General features: G+C 31.2%; 1 protein-coding gene across 1 annotated transcript; it reads right to left on the bottom strand.

Moving 5' to 3' along the window:
* Positions 1-996: 996 nt before the first annotated feature.
* LOC126842355 (probable cytochrome P450 6a14) lies at positions 997-13,982 on the bottom strand. The gene is made up of 7 exons (XM_050579333.1): positions 13,770-13,982; positions 10,020-10,224; positions 9,643-9,937; positions 8,599-9,015; positions 6,225-6,417; positions 1,519-1,770; positions 997-1,412 (listed from the first exon to the last, which is right to left on the bottom strand). The coding sequence occupies exons 2-7, from the start codon at positions 10,214-10,216 to the stop codon at positions 1,249-1,251; spliced, it is 1,518 nt and encodes a 505-aa protein (XP_050435290.1). The 5' UTR covers positions 10,217-10,224; positions 13,770-13,982; the 3' UTR covers positions 997-1,248.

Below are 13,982 nucleotides of genomic sequence, written 5' to 3'. Positions count from 1 at the left end.
ATTTCACTTTTGAAATGATGTTAACAGTTTTTTTTTTTGTTAAGACATTTAAGTTTTTTTTTTACTCTAATTAACTTTTGTTTTCTAGATATAATAACTCAAATATTTTTTTCTCTATCTTAAAAATAATAATGTAGGATGATTAAAGAAAACATGGACTAGGTAAGTATTTAGTCATAATTGACATAAATTGATTTTTTGTTTTGTGTGTATTAAATATGTACTAAATACAACACAATAAGTTATAAACGCTCAAAAAGAAAGAAAAATACATACCTATATATATATGTATATATATAAATGTATGTATTCGTGTTGAGAATAATACTAAGAATAATTAGGGATATAATTTTTTTTTGCATATTATATTATTTTTGTTTTGTACATGTATTTCAGCGATCACTTTGCTACCAAATTACTATATTTTTTGATCATGTAAATAAATATTAACCTAAGTACCTAATCAAATTGTACATAAATCAATGGCTAATTTTGTATAAAACTTTGTATAGTACTGAAAATAGTTTTATGTTTACAAAAAAAAAAGATATATATAATATAAATTATACATAATAAATGATTAATAGTAGTCTTACAAATAAAAAAATAGTAGTATAAATAAAATATTATAATTTGGAAAATTCTTTATCAATGACTAATTATATTTTTATTATTGGGTTTATTTTTTTTCTTCGACAAATTAGAATGCAGTATTACTTAAATTTAGTTATATCCATCTATATCATTTGCATAATTTATAATAGATATTATATGTGTATATATACTACATAAATATACATGTATATATATATATATATATATATATATATATATATATATATATATCATTACTATATTTCAAAAACCAATAATTTATTTATGTGTGTATTTATGATTATAATATACACATATTTATAATATATTTAAAATCTAAACATAGTAATTTAGTTTTAATGTATAATTATGCAACATTTTATGTTTTAAGGTTGTTAAACATATTTAAAATAACAGAATAATCTTATAACAATGAATGTTTCGACCTTAATTTTTTTTTATCATTGTAATCATAAATGTATTTATTGTTTTAAACAATTATCACAAGCGGTCTTTGTTAGTGTATACAAATTTTGGCCAATTTTTTTTTAGTGTAATAGATAATAATTTGGAACTTAATTATAATTTGTTATGATACATGAGAATAATTATATATAATACAGGTGTTTTACATTCTGCATAATAACGAGTGGTTTATCTTTTTTGCACTCTCAGCCATATACCTCCTTTAGGAGTTGACAAAAATGACGCGGGTTCAAACTCTATATGTTCATTAGACTTGTCACAAAGCTTTATCGAATAGTCCTGTAGAAACTGAGCTAGAGCGAGTTTCATTTCTATCATGGCAAAACGCATACCTAAGTGTTGTGTAAAAGTTTGGTTATTTTTAATTAAATAAGTAGTCTAAAATATACTCAAACAAGTATAAGTGTTAACGGAAATCGTCTCTTGACCTGGGCTTACCGATACATATGCGAGGACCATCGCCAAAAGGCAAGTAACTGCTGGCTGGTCTGTTGGCGATTTCCTCTTTGGTGAATCTATTTGGATTGAATATTTCGGGTTTCGGATAATACTTAGGGTCGTGATGTATACCATACACCGGTATTAGTACCGCAGTACCCTCGTCGATGATGACATCAGAATTTGGTAGTCGAAATTGTTTCGTACACTTTCGCACCAGTGCCTGTACCGGAGGATACTTCCTCATAGTTTCTAAAACATGTAAGTCAGATCGTACACTTAATATTTTCCTCTGACTTACTGGGTACTACTGTTTTTTTTAAACAAACTCTTGATGTGAAATACTAAGTACTTGAAAAAATCATATAACCATAGGCTTAGGCGGGGACCCATGCAAATTCATCAATTTTCTACGTTTGTAATGGAAAGTATAAAAGGTGTTTTTTTCAATTTTTTTGACAAAAATACTTCGTAATAACACTAAGCTTTGATGATAAAAATTAACAATCCTCAAAATTATCTTTGCCGGAAACATTGATAAGTTAACGTAACAGTGCTACCGTTCATTTGAAAGAGCCGGATATGTCCACGTCACAAGTTATATGCCGATGAAATGATATATCAATCCACGAAAGCTTTCACGCATTCATAGTGCTAACTGCTACCGTTGTTTTTCATAAGAAAATATTTGACTGAAAATGTTTTTATTTCAAAGAATATTATGTGGTGTGTGAATAACATTATAATTTGGTGACAATAAACATATTTATTACTCGGTGTTTTTAAAGCGACTGAAAAAGGCTTGTGTTATGTGTGCTAAATTGTTTAATAAAAGAATAGGGGTTAGACGAGGTTTTTGGGAAACGTCGAGACCATAGGCACAACTAAGGGGGTGCTAAGGGGACTTAAGTACCCCCGACTCAAAAATATCACACCAAAAATTCAAGCCCCAATCTTTGATTTGTACGCATACAATTTTAATGATGTTTATACTCTGTTGAAATTTGTTATTTTAGAATATTTTTTTTCTCAAATATTTTATATTATATCTAATAGTTTGAAAATTGAAGGTAATAATTATGATTAATCAGGCATACATAGTTTTAGCAGCCCCTAAAAGTTGGTCTAGTTGATCCTATGGACTCGAGACGATACCAATAAAAAATAATATTATTTTGGCATTTACAATTATGAACGATTGTCAAATACCTATAGTACGGCCAACGAAAAGCGAGTCAACTAGCGGCCGTCTTTTGATAGGGTTTCTCCGCCAATTTTCCGCGTAAAATAATTTGAAAACATCTATTTTATATTATTTTTTTTTTTATATTAAAATAGTTTATACTAAAAAACGTGTATGGTATTTGTAAAAAAATATATAAAATGTACGAAAATAAATCTAATTAAATTGATAAAAAATATGATTTTTCGTTTTAATACCGATATAAATATTATCCTTAATTTACTTATAATTCTAAAAAAGTTCATCACCCTCACCATCTTCATCACTAGAACTCTCTTCGGTATTTATTGTAATTACTAAAAATAATTATATTATTAAAAAAAGTAACTGGTCAATACTATGCCATGAGTAACATATTAAGTTAATGTTAATTAATGTTGAAGTTTAGGAGGGAAATGTAGTATTATTTTTATCTACTCGACCACATTATACCTCCCATCTTTAATGTTTATGAAAATAGTTTTTCAAAACAAGTTATCGACCAGTCAAATTTTTCAGATAATTATTCTTATTTTAAAAACTTAGTTAAATATATACGTCATTATTTTAATTTCAAAATTACTTTTTATTTCAAAAAGATACTTAAACTTGCGTGTATAAAACATACTATAACATGTAACATATTATATAACATTTATAGTTGCGTGACGATCGCGGTTCACTTTTCAGTTTTCGTTGGCCGGACTATAGTCTATGTAATGTATGTACACAATTGTATGTATATAATTTATTTGTGGTGTATAGCTTAAATTCACGTGGCTTATAGAATATAGATGCATACAAAAATATTAGGAAGAGGGTGGATAGGTTTGAACACGGGCCAGATGTGAAAGAATTCTTAACATAAAACTTCTTTATAAAACAAATGTACAATTATTTTTTGACGAAAAATCAACTTTAGTGCAATTAATGTGGATTTGGAAAAAAACTATCAAAAACATGTACAGGTAATACTAATATAATAACTACGTCTTAGTAGCTATATAAAATAGTATAAATAGTAATTTATTTATTATAAATAGTAGTTTATATAAAATTACGATAAAATGTTTGAATTTGTATATACCTTTTTTACACATTCAGTAGGTTTTAATTCAATTTTCAGGTCTTAAATTCAAGAGCAATTTCCAAAAATATATTTAAAAAATTCACCAAGAAAACTCTAAAATAAAAAGGTTTTATGTTATATTCAGTAGAAGTTTGTGAAAAATATATTTAAAACTATATATTCGTCGAAAAATTTATGATAGTAAGAAGGTGTAAAGTACTTTTTTTTGAGTGGATGAGAAGGATTTAAATGTAGACCAACTACTTTACAGCTTTTATATTAAGTATTTAAAGTTGAAGTTCATTATTTACCTACAATGTTTATAAGGGTTTATGCAAGATTTTCAATTTTTAATAAAGATAGCTTCTCAGTTATATATTAAAGCTCCTTTTATTTTTAATTTGAAAAATGTTCACTAAGTACACAAAAAATGTATCTCATGTGCAAATATTCTAGTACAACTTGATTTAATACTAGAAAAACTAAATGTATTACTAGTATTGCACGTGTAAGTACTTATTGTTAATAGTATGATACTGAATTACATAACTTATGCATTGTTATGCGCCAACACGTCTGAATCTTTGGCAAGTCTGGCAACCCCCCCCCCCCTCCTTGATGGTATTGTTCGAGGTATCCTTTGCTACGGGATATTACGTTGGACGGTGTGTTATATCTATAGGGTGTTCTAGAAAGCAGCCACATTTCGAAAATTCTATAACTTTTTTAATATTCGTCCAAAAAAAAACACAAACCATTGTGTTCAGGAGGTCCTGAAGTTTATGTGTGGAACATAACATCGGGCATATGACCGCCCCTGCTCGCCCTACATTCCATTAATTCAACGTCCATGAAATTTCGGATGACGCATTGGCAGATTTCGACGTCTAGATCACCTATCACTCGCCTGATTTCCGCGGCCACCACGGTCTTGTGACCTTACAACCTGCGAATTTTTCTTATGGGGGTACGTTAAGTCAAGAATCATGGACGTTGAATAAAGTGGCGTGGCGTGAGTATTAAAAGGATGTAAGCAGTGGTATTTTTTTCAAAAGTCATTGGTAGAGCTCAGATTTTAACGACCATAATGTGTTCAAATATGTATTTCTAAATATCAAAATATGCAATAATATGCCTTTATTGAGTTCGACTAAAAACATGTAACAGACTTAAATACATAAATAACATTTAGCATAGGTTAATTATTTAAAAAGGCATTATACGTATCAGAATAACATTAAGTTACTATTATTTTGGTATTTTTTCAAATTTAAAAGAAAAATGGTATTATTTTATAAATTTTGGTTAAAATTTATAACCAGAATTTTTGTTTAATATTTTTCTCATATTATGTATAATTTTCTTAACCTGTTACTCAAAAACACAATTAAAGATAATAATAAAATGGCAAATTTTTGATATTTATACTTATAACTAATATGTCACTAAATCTAGAAATAATCGTTACAGGCAAATATGTGCAATATAAGTTTGCTGATTTGAAATCTAGTCTTCATAAATCGAATTTATTTCGTATTTTAGTATAATTGTGATTTTACTAAAAACATATACAAAATCATAAACATCCGAGCTTTAGTCATTAGAACACTAATTATAAATGTTGTAAAAAATAAATGTCGTCCTTTTTATTATTTTTAATAATTATAACAACATTATAACATTTGTAATACACGTTATAAATATAAATTATATTTAATTATAATTATAATATTATGTATAATGAAATTGTATTTAATAAAATAAATAAAGAGAACGGGGAACCTATGTGGCGAATGGCAGTGTAGATGGGACAACAATAATCAAATATGAAATGTCACGAACGTCGAAAAGAGAACTAAATTATAATGGTTATTGTACCGTCGGCGCTGGTCGCTACCGCGTAAGCAGTATCAAATGTGCTTACAAACGCTAGCTTAACACGGGACCCCCTCCATGACACTAGCCCATACAGAAACAAAATAAATCGTCACACGATGGAAAATAATGGCAGGTAGGTAATCAGCGGGTAGCGAGGCGACACCAACAAAAAGATAGTTAAAGAAATCCATTACGACTTCAAATAATTAATAAATAAAAATAAATTTCAAATCATTTATAATGTATTAATCTTGAATGATCGATTTTCTTTTTTCCTTTAATTTATAGTGTAAGCAGTGCTTACAGTGCTTACATGCACACTACGCCCCTGGACACACTTGAATCGATGGCACGTAGGGCGAGCAGGGGCGGTCATATGCTCAATGTTATGTTCCACGCATAAACATCAGGACCTCCTGAACACAATAGTATGTGTTTTTTGTTTTTCGGACGAATATTAAAAAAGTTATAGAATTGTCAAAATGTGGTTGCTCTCTGGAACACTATATTACCGACAGTTAATACTTTCATACTTGCCTTTAAGGCAACATTCCAAGTAGTCCATAGATTTGATGGCATCATAAGTAAATGGTAGTCCGTGCTTTTCAACTACTGCGTCCAATTCCTCCTGTATTTTAGTCTGTATATTGGGATTAAGCGCCAACTCGTGCAAACAAAAACTCAGTGTGGTGGAAGACGTCTCAAAACCGGCCAAAAAGAACACGAACACCTTAATAAGTTTGTAAGCGGATTAGTAATTTATATGGAGAATAAATAGAGTGTTAACGACTCTACCTAAAAATGATAGGAGCTATTGATTTACGTTTAAGTTCAAATATGACATTTTAAAGTAGAATTAGGTAAGTTTTCTAAATTAACTGTGGACGCTTAATTATCCAACTTTTGTCGTAAATTAAACATTATACAAATAATAATACTCAGAAAGTATTAAAAAAAAGTAGGCATCCTTATGTCATTTATGGTATATTATAACTAAAAGGCTAACTTTAAAAAACTAGGAGAAACGATGGTCAAATCCAGGGCCGTATTTAGGATATATTAGCTCCTAGGCTAGCCTATAGTACGCTGTGCGAGCCCGGGGCCTTACCGTGGATACAGGAATATATAGCGGCCGGTTGCCTCTTATTTTTGCACCCCCTTTCTATCCAGGAGCGGCTCCAGAAATAAATTTCTTAAATTAAAAATAATTAATTATAATTAATTCATAATCAAAAAGGTTTAGATGATTTAATAAGACTTTTTTTTTTATGTTGTTTTTATACAATTTCATCTCAATTTTTCACAATTTTTTTTTATCCCCCCCCCCAATTTAGTTTTTTTTATACCAATTTTTGAAACTTAAATGGTAACGTACATACTTCAATAACTTTTAAAATTTAGAATAATGTACTAAACATTTTGGCTGATTGATAACTAGTTTTGGGCAACCATTTTTAAAGTTTAAAGAGTTTAAAAGTTAGGATGGGAGGGGAAGTGCGTGCAGATAAAAATAATACTACACTACACCATTCCACCTTCCACCATCTTCAATAACATCAAAATTAGTGTTACTGTGTGGTGATAATAGCTATACAACATCAATGTTATTATTATTGTCAACTTATATTAATTAAGAAAACTATTAAAGTTCATAAAAAATTCAAAAAACATTTCTTTTTGTATAGCATAGAGCACAAATATTTTAATTTATACTAAAAAAAAATTGTTTTTGCTGCGGGCCCTTCTGTGGTGCGGGCCCCTAGGCTGCAGCCTATGAAATTGCACTTAAATACGGCCCTGGTCAACTCTTACAAGTCTGTCAAAACTTAAAATATTAAACAAATAATTGGTATTTATTAGGTATCTTATAAGTTATAGTTGGCAAATAAATGTATTTTTGGAAGTTTCGTTTTTAAGCCATTGTACCGATTTACTTGTAATTCATAATTTGTATTAAAAAGTAAAAAAATGTTGATAGCGTTCAGTATAATTAGACCTGATTAGACAAGTTTAAATTGTCATGTTTTTTGGGATCGGAAACAGCCTAAAAAGCAGCGCAGGAGCATCAGTGCCCACTCCTTAGGGAGAAGGGGGGGAAGTTTCCTGGCGGATTCTCGCTATCGGGGACTGGCTGTTGTCAATCGAATCCGTTCATCGGAGTGGGGGAATTTGGGTGGCTTTTTTTTTTTACCAGACGATGTCTCGTCTGGCAAACGGAACAGTCAGCAGTGACAGTCTCTGACAGTGAGCGTCAAATATACTGACGCCTGCCTCACCTGCCCGGTCACTGGCCAAGTTAATATTTCTCTTATAATTTATAATACATAATAATATTAATTGTAGATCATTAATCAATTATTTACAAAAAAATGTAAAGTATAGTCGTTTATTATAGGCTTAATATATTTTTGAATGAATTATATAGGGAAATATTTCAACTTAAGCTATAACTCTAATATTGCCGCTTTTTCAATTAACAATTTGTACAATTATTTAATTTGTAAAACAAATTGTCACCTTATGGGTAATTACTTCTATTGCCTATACCTTACGCCGGTCCTGCATATACTGGCTACAACAAGTTTTACTACTATCTACCTATATAATCAATAGAAAACCAGTACAAATTATGTATATTATGTATGCCTAGATAATATGTTATAGTTATGGGAATCATTCAAATAAACAATAATCGGTTATAGTAATTTCTTAATTATTAGTACGTTGTCAAACAATTAGGCGAACGATTAAACATATTTGTTTTATCGATAATATTTGACGCAAATGAAATAATTAAACGAATACAACTTTCTTCGGTAATTTAATTAATTACACTAGTTGTACCTAATTCACATAAGGTAAGTCGAGCAATTAGCGCTTAGCATAGGTAGTTAAACAAAAAAATGTATACCTGAGCGGCAATCAACTCTTCGGTTAGCTTGACGGTAGTTTCTTGTTTGAGTTCGTTTTGTTGTTCGTCCCGGATTTCGAGCAACAGTTGAATGAAGTCGTTGCGGCGCACCGCATTGGTTTGTCGGTGATCGATGGTCTGCTTGACTATGGCCAAGAAGAAATTTTGTACTTCCAACGGGAAAGTGCGCATGTTGAACACGTTGAACACTTTAGGAAAGAACACCCTGAACACTTTGGCTATGGCCAGCGGTATGGACGAATTGAGCACAGCGGTTCCCATTCTCCTGAACTCGGAGTCCGTGTCTGTTAGCGAGTTGCAGTTTAAACCAAAGGCGCAAGTTCCTATAACGTCAGTCGTGTATTTTGCAGTCAGGTCACGCATGTCGTATTCGGTAATGCCGGACTCGATGCCTCTCTGTGGATATTAAGCATACCTATAATTTAGTTTGTACCCAGGAGTCCGTTCTACTCAAAAAGGTAAACAAAACAAATATTCCTAAGACAAAGTTCACTCTATTTTATTTTTATCCCTTACCACGTGTCCGGGTTTATCGTCGGTCATTTAAAGTGCGCGTATGTTGACAATATTTAAAATAAGTATAAATGTCGTTGATGGTTGCGCCGATCAAAATGACCATAAATAAAACTGTTATTTGTAACAATACTATACCGGTACAGGCGTACAGCCTGTTATGGAACAAAACTACGGTACCGGGCACCCTTTTTTTTCCGATTTTTATTTTTAATCGATAGCACTTTTAATGTCGATTACGAATATGTAAAAATGTTGCTCCGCTCGCATCTAGTTTGGAAGTTACAGACTTTTAAAGTTCGCCGATATCGACATACGCGCGCGCCCCGTCATTTTGTTCGGTACACTATGTGGTCTTTGGTTCCACAACAAACACAATCCGACAGAATAAGCAGTCGCGCCAGTAAAGGAAAAATTTTGGGCTTTAACTTAAACGAACGGTAACTTCGCGTATTTCCTTTATGACTCTATTGTCGGTCGGTACAATTATGTACATCCCGTGTTACTTACTTCTATGTGTTCTAAAAGTTGTTCGCCACATCCCGTGAGCATTTCGATCATGTTTTTGATCTTGCCGGAACTGAACGTCGGGGTCAACTTCTGTCGGAGAATTCTCCACGCGTCCCCTTCCATGTTGACTAGATGATTGGTCAATGGCTCCCTGTGACCGTCATAGCAGAACCCTCTGTCGGCGAAATGAACGAAATTTTTCACCGTAAACACCCTAATAATCTCGGGGTCTCTTAATAGTAGTGTCGGTTTTTGTAGCTGAAACATGCCCACATATTTCTCTTGAGGGAAATCGCTGATAAAACAAAAAAAAGTTAAAGATATTAATTAAACTCTGTAATATTTTAATACTTGACTGGATTATAGAGTTATCTTACTTGTAAATATTTTGCAAACATTCACCTTGAGTCATTTTGAATGTTACAGAATCTTTGATGTTACCAAACAACGGCAACGGCTTGGCAAACGGTACCGATTTCCTTTTCCAATAGCTGTACGTGTAAGTCATCTTCTTGTACAGGAACAGTACGGTCAGCGTGCAAAACACTACTATTAACAAGACGGCCGGGAACATTTTTAAGTCTAGACAAAAATAAATATAGATACTAAATAAGAATTTTAACACTTTTTTTGACGATAGGCTGTCGAAAGTGCAGAGAAGATTAATAATGTTAGTGATATGGATGAAACAGTGTATGATCAAGAACTACATTTTATAAATGAAAATGGGAAGTAATCGGATCCGATCTGTTTTATTTATTAATCAATAGCACCTTTAGATATACTATACAGACGTACTGAGCACATGAATGAATGCCTGACTTAAAAAGTTATTCTCGTTTAAACGCAACGGGATTGCATTGGAAACTGTTTGCGCATCATAATTTAAATGAGGCGCTAGTAATAATTAAATAAGTATAATATTGTAGTTGCATGGGTTTGTAACGTATTTATTCTCAGGTAGGTATATATCGCATACAAACGTGTTCCTGTGACGGTTCATTGTACTGATTGAAGCCGGCCTTGAACCAGTTATTACATTTATACAATTGGCCAAGATTTTAATTTGCTCTTACACACTTATAATAGGCTAAAATGATAATGTTACAATTCCCATACACTTGTACTATTATTTATAATTATTGTGTCCCGACAAGTGTATCGTTGAAAGTATACCAAATTAACTTTTTTGGATATCCACTGGAAGATATCGCAACCGAATTACTTTCCACCGTCGCAGACTTGTACGTTACGACACAAGTGCGTTCGGATAGCAGAGACGTTTTATAAGAATATTCAATTGAAATCATAGATCCTTGGCCTAGAAATAATTATTATTATTGCAGCAATATTTTTATTTCAAACGAATTCTGACAAAATAAATGGTTTCTCGGCTATACCAGCTTGAAGCTACATCATTTGGTGTTGTTATGATTTTTCGACCACATTAGTACATGGTAAAAGTATTGGTTATGTTAGGTTTGTTAAATATAATGATTTCGTACTTAAATTATCATTATACTTTCCGTTTGTTTAACTGAGTATCGCGGTCTAAACGACGCAGTCATGCCATTCCCAAGGAATTTCTAGAAAAAGTTGCTGATTGCTTTATTAAACGTATCACGAGACTTTGGTAGAGATGTCGCAAACATTGAGAGCATACCACTTGTAGGTGTCACGTGTCAGGATTCTGCTCGAACATACTCAACGAGAACAAGAGCGAAAAACGAAAGGGAGATAGCAGATTTATTTTATTAATCCGCAATTAAAAAATTGGGCTACCAAATGGTTTTGATATTCCTGAGGGCGTTTTTACCGATTTGTACGGCAATATTTAGTTCTGGACGTACATTCTATAATATGCCTAGTAGAGTTTCGTCAAGAGAACTGAATCGTGTTACGCTGCACCCAATGTTTTGATTTTTCAAAACCATTCATTATCAAGTAGCTTAACAGACCTTGAGGCTTAAAGTGAGATGGTTTTCTTATTGAATTTGCTTTCGGGACAGACTATCAGCTTGTCGCCGCGGTAGCTGTAATCATCAGCTATAGTCATTTGTTACAATAAAAAATATTGTAATTAATATTTGCGAGTTATATTATTATTGTAACATTTGGTCGCTTTGGCCTCAGGTAGTGTGCTACTGAACTTACATTGCAATAAAGACCGTACTATATCTGCAACCGCATAATAGAGAAAATGAAAGTATATCTTGTATTTTTACATAATGTCGTTGTCCCAAACATTTCTTCTCCCGTTGCAGTGGGAGTCAATCTCAATACACGAAAAATCAAATTAAATATGTATTTGTTGAAGCACTTTTATGACGATTAGGATTCGTTTTAGGTCAGACGTCATATTTATAACGCTGTACGTTGTCGATAACTTAGGCGTGGATAGAAATTTCAATTGGTTTTATTACGGTATCAGCAATCGGGTCAATCAAATCACCACTGCGGTCACATCTATCGACAATGATATTTTTACTAATGTGTTAGCTTTATGAAATCTACATTTAATCATTTGCAATAACGCGTTTTATAAATCAATAGGTTTGCTACGTACAACTATCATATCTTTAGAAGGTTTTATATATAAACAGCCTAGTATTTAGTTTATCTGGTCTAAGGAATTACTATTTTGTTTCTGAAAGTCTGAGCACAATTTAAGTGCGATTTAGTCAGAGAAGTATTAAAACAGTCTTGGAAACCAATTTAATTAATTCCGTAATTTGTTGTATAACTGTTATTTACACGACGTTAAGCACGCGGTATTTCTTGCGTCGAAATATAAACACCAAATGTGTAAAAAATATTATTCTTGATTTCATCCTGATTATTTGATAATTGCTATAATGGTTTCCAGATATTCATATATTCCATATTCAGAGCTTAAATATTAATTTAAGTATTAAATTTAATTTATAAGTTTAAAATAATTTATTGAAAATGTTGACTGGTTGAATATTTATTTTTAAAGTTATTTAAGTTTAAAATGAAAAACAGGAGATGGAGTGCGGTTGAGTAATGCACACAGATTTAAATAACTTTACACTCAACCCTTCCTCCCGTCCTAAATGTTAAACTTAAATTATTTGAAAAATAATTATTCAAAACTGGTTATCGATCAGTCAAATTTTTAGCAAATTGTTCTTAATTTAAAAAGTTAATAAAATATGTACGTTACCGTTTATGTTTCAAAGGTGGATAAAGGCTAAAGCTTTAGAAAATACTAAAAAAGATAAAATGTTGAATATTGTCTTATATTGTAATATAGCATTAACAGAAATATTTAAAAAAAGAAAAACTACAAAATATTAATTATTTTATGAGAATATTGGTGTTCGGCGTTCAAAGGATCACACGATATATGACAGGCCAACATAAAATTAGTTTACCCATAAAACGAAACTATCATGTGGTTGATAGATTAAAAAACAATTTTCATCACTTTACGGCCTTGCTGAAGTATTTATAACCTATTTAGTTGATTCGAACGAGCTAATAATGTTTGTAAATCAATTTATAGTTGAAAACCTAACAATCTGGTTTTAGTAATTCTACAAAACTAAACTTCACTTCGATCTCAATTAAGTATGACTATTGACATCAATCGTATCATCAATATGTTAAATTAAAGTTTAAATAAAATTGTCACTAGTTACTATATGAAAAAAATACTTAAAAATAAAAACAAAACTAGTTGAGAGTTAAAGGTTGTTGTGAGGTTTAATTTAACGGGCGTCTAATAAAATTCACTCACAATTTTTTTTGCAAAATGTTTTTGTTGAACGTTTAATATTATTGAAAATATTAATTATTACTTTTAAAGTGCCTTGGTATAATATAGTACCTTGGAAATAGCTCAACATCGTTAATTGTTTGAATTATAGCTAACAATAAATCAATTTGTACTTGCATACGAATACATTAAAAAGCTATGGAATAAAACATCATAATATATTATATTACCCTTTAAAAAATGTACACATTTTTAGCTTTTTTTGTAAAAATTAGGAGATATTATTTAATGTGTTTCGATAGGATACTTAAAATTGGATGTTGGATCTATTATTGTTTTCTAAAAATTTGTATTACATATTAGCTTATACTATTTTATTATTTACCTTTATAATTGTCCTTTGGTCTCCTTTTTATTTAGCTCTTACTGTAGCAGTGTTAACGGCTCTCCGATATGTTTGTACACTGATTTTGGACAGCATTTAACGATTTATTGTTTACACGGACTACCGAATACGCTGAACCGACTAGACAGCAGCTGAAATCGTGTATGCACATCACACATACTTATTTGCTGGCCAAGTAACCACTGCAGCTGC

This window comes from Adelges cooleyi, unplaced genomic scaffold, assembly GCF_023614345.1.
Source record: "Adelges cooleyi isolate 19-005CV unplaced genomic scaffold, UGA_ACOO_1.1 ACOO_flye_CR_arks_rails_tigmint_CR_PRNA_1, whole genome shotgun sequence".
Lineage (NCBI taxonomy): Eukaryota > Metazoa > Arthropoda > Insecta > Hemiptera > Adelgidae > Adelges > Adelges cooleyi.
Note: the sequence above shows the minus strand (reverse complement) of the source record. Positions and strands in the feature narration are given on the sequence as shown.

What these genes read in the sequence shown, in the direction of transcription:
- LOC126842355 (XM_050579333.1), bottom strand. Translation starts at nt 10,216, where the DNA reads ATGTTCCCGGCCGTCTTGTTAATAGTAGTGTTTTGCACGCTGACCGTA. An exon ending in TGTTTGCAAAATATTTACAA is followed by an intron (nt 9,938 to 10,019) that starts GTAAGATAACTC and finishes TTGTTTTATCAG; the next exon opens with CGATTTCCCTCAAGAGAAAT. An exon ending in TGGTCCTCGCATATGTATCG is followed by an intron (nt 1,413 to 1,518) that starts GTAAGCCCAGGT and finishes CACAACACTTAG; the next exon opens with GTATGCGTTTTGCCATGATA.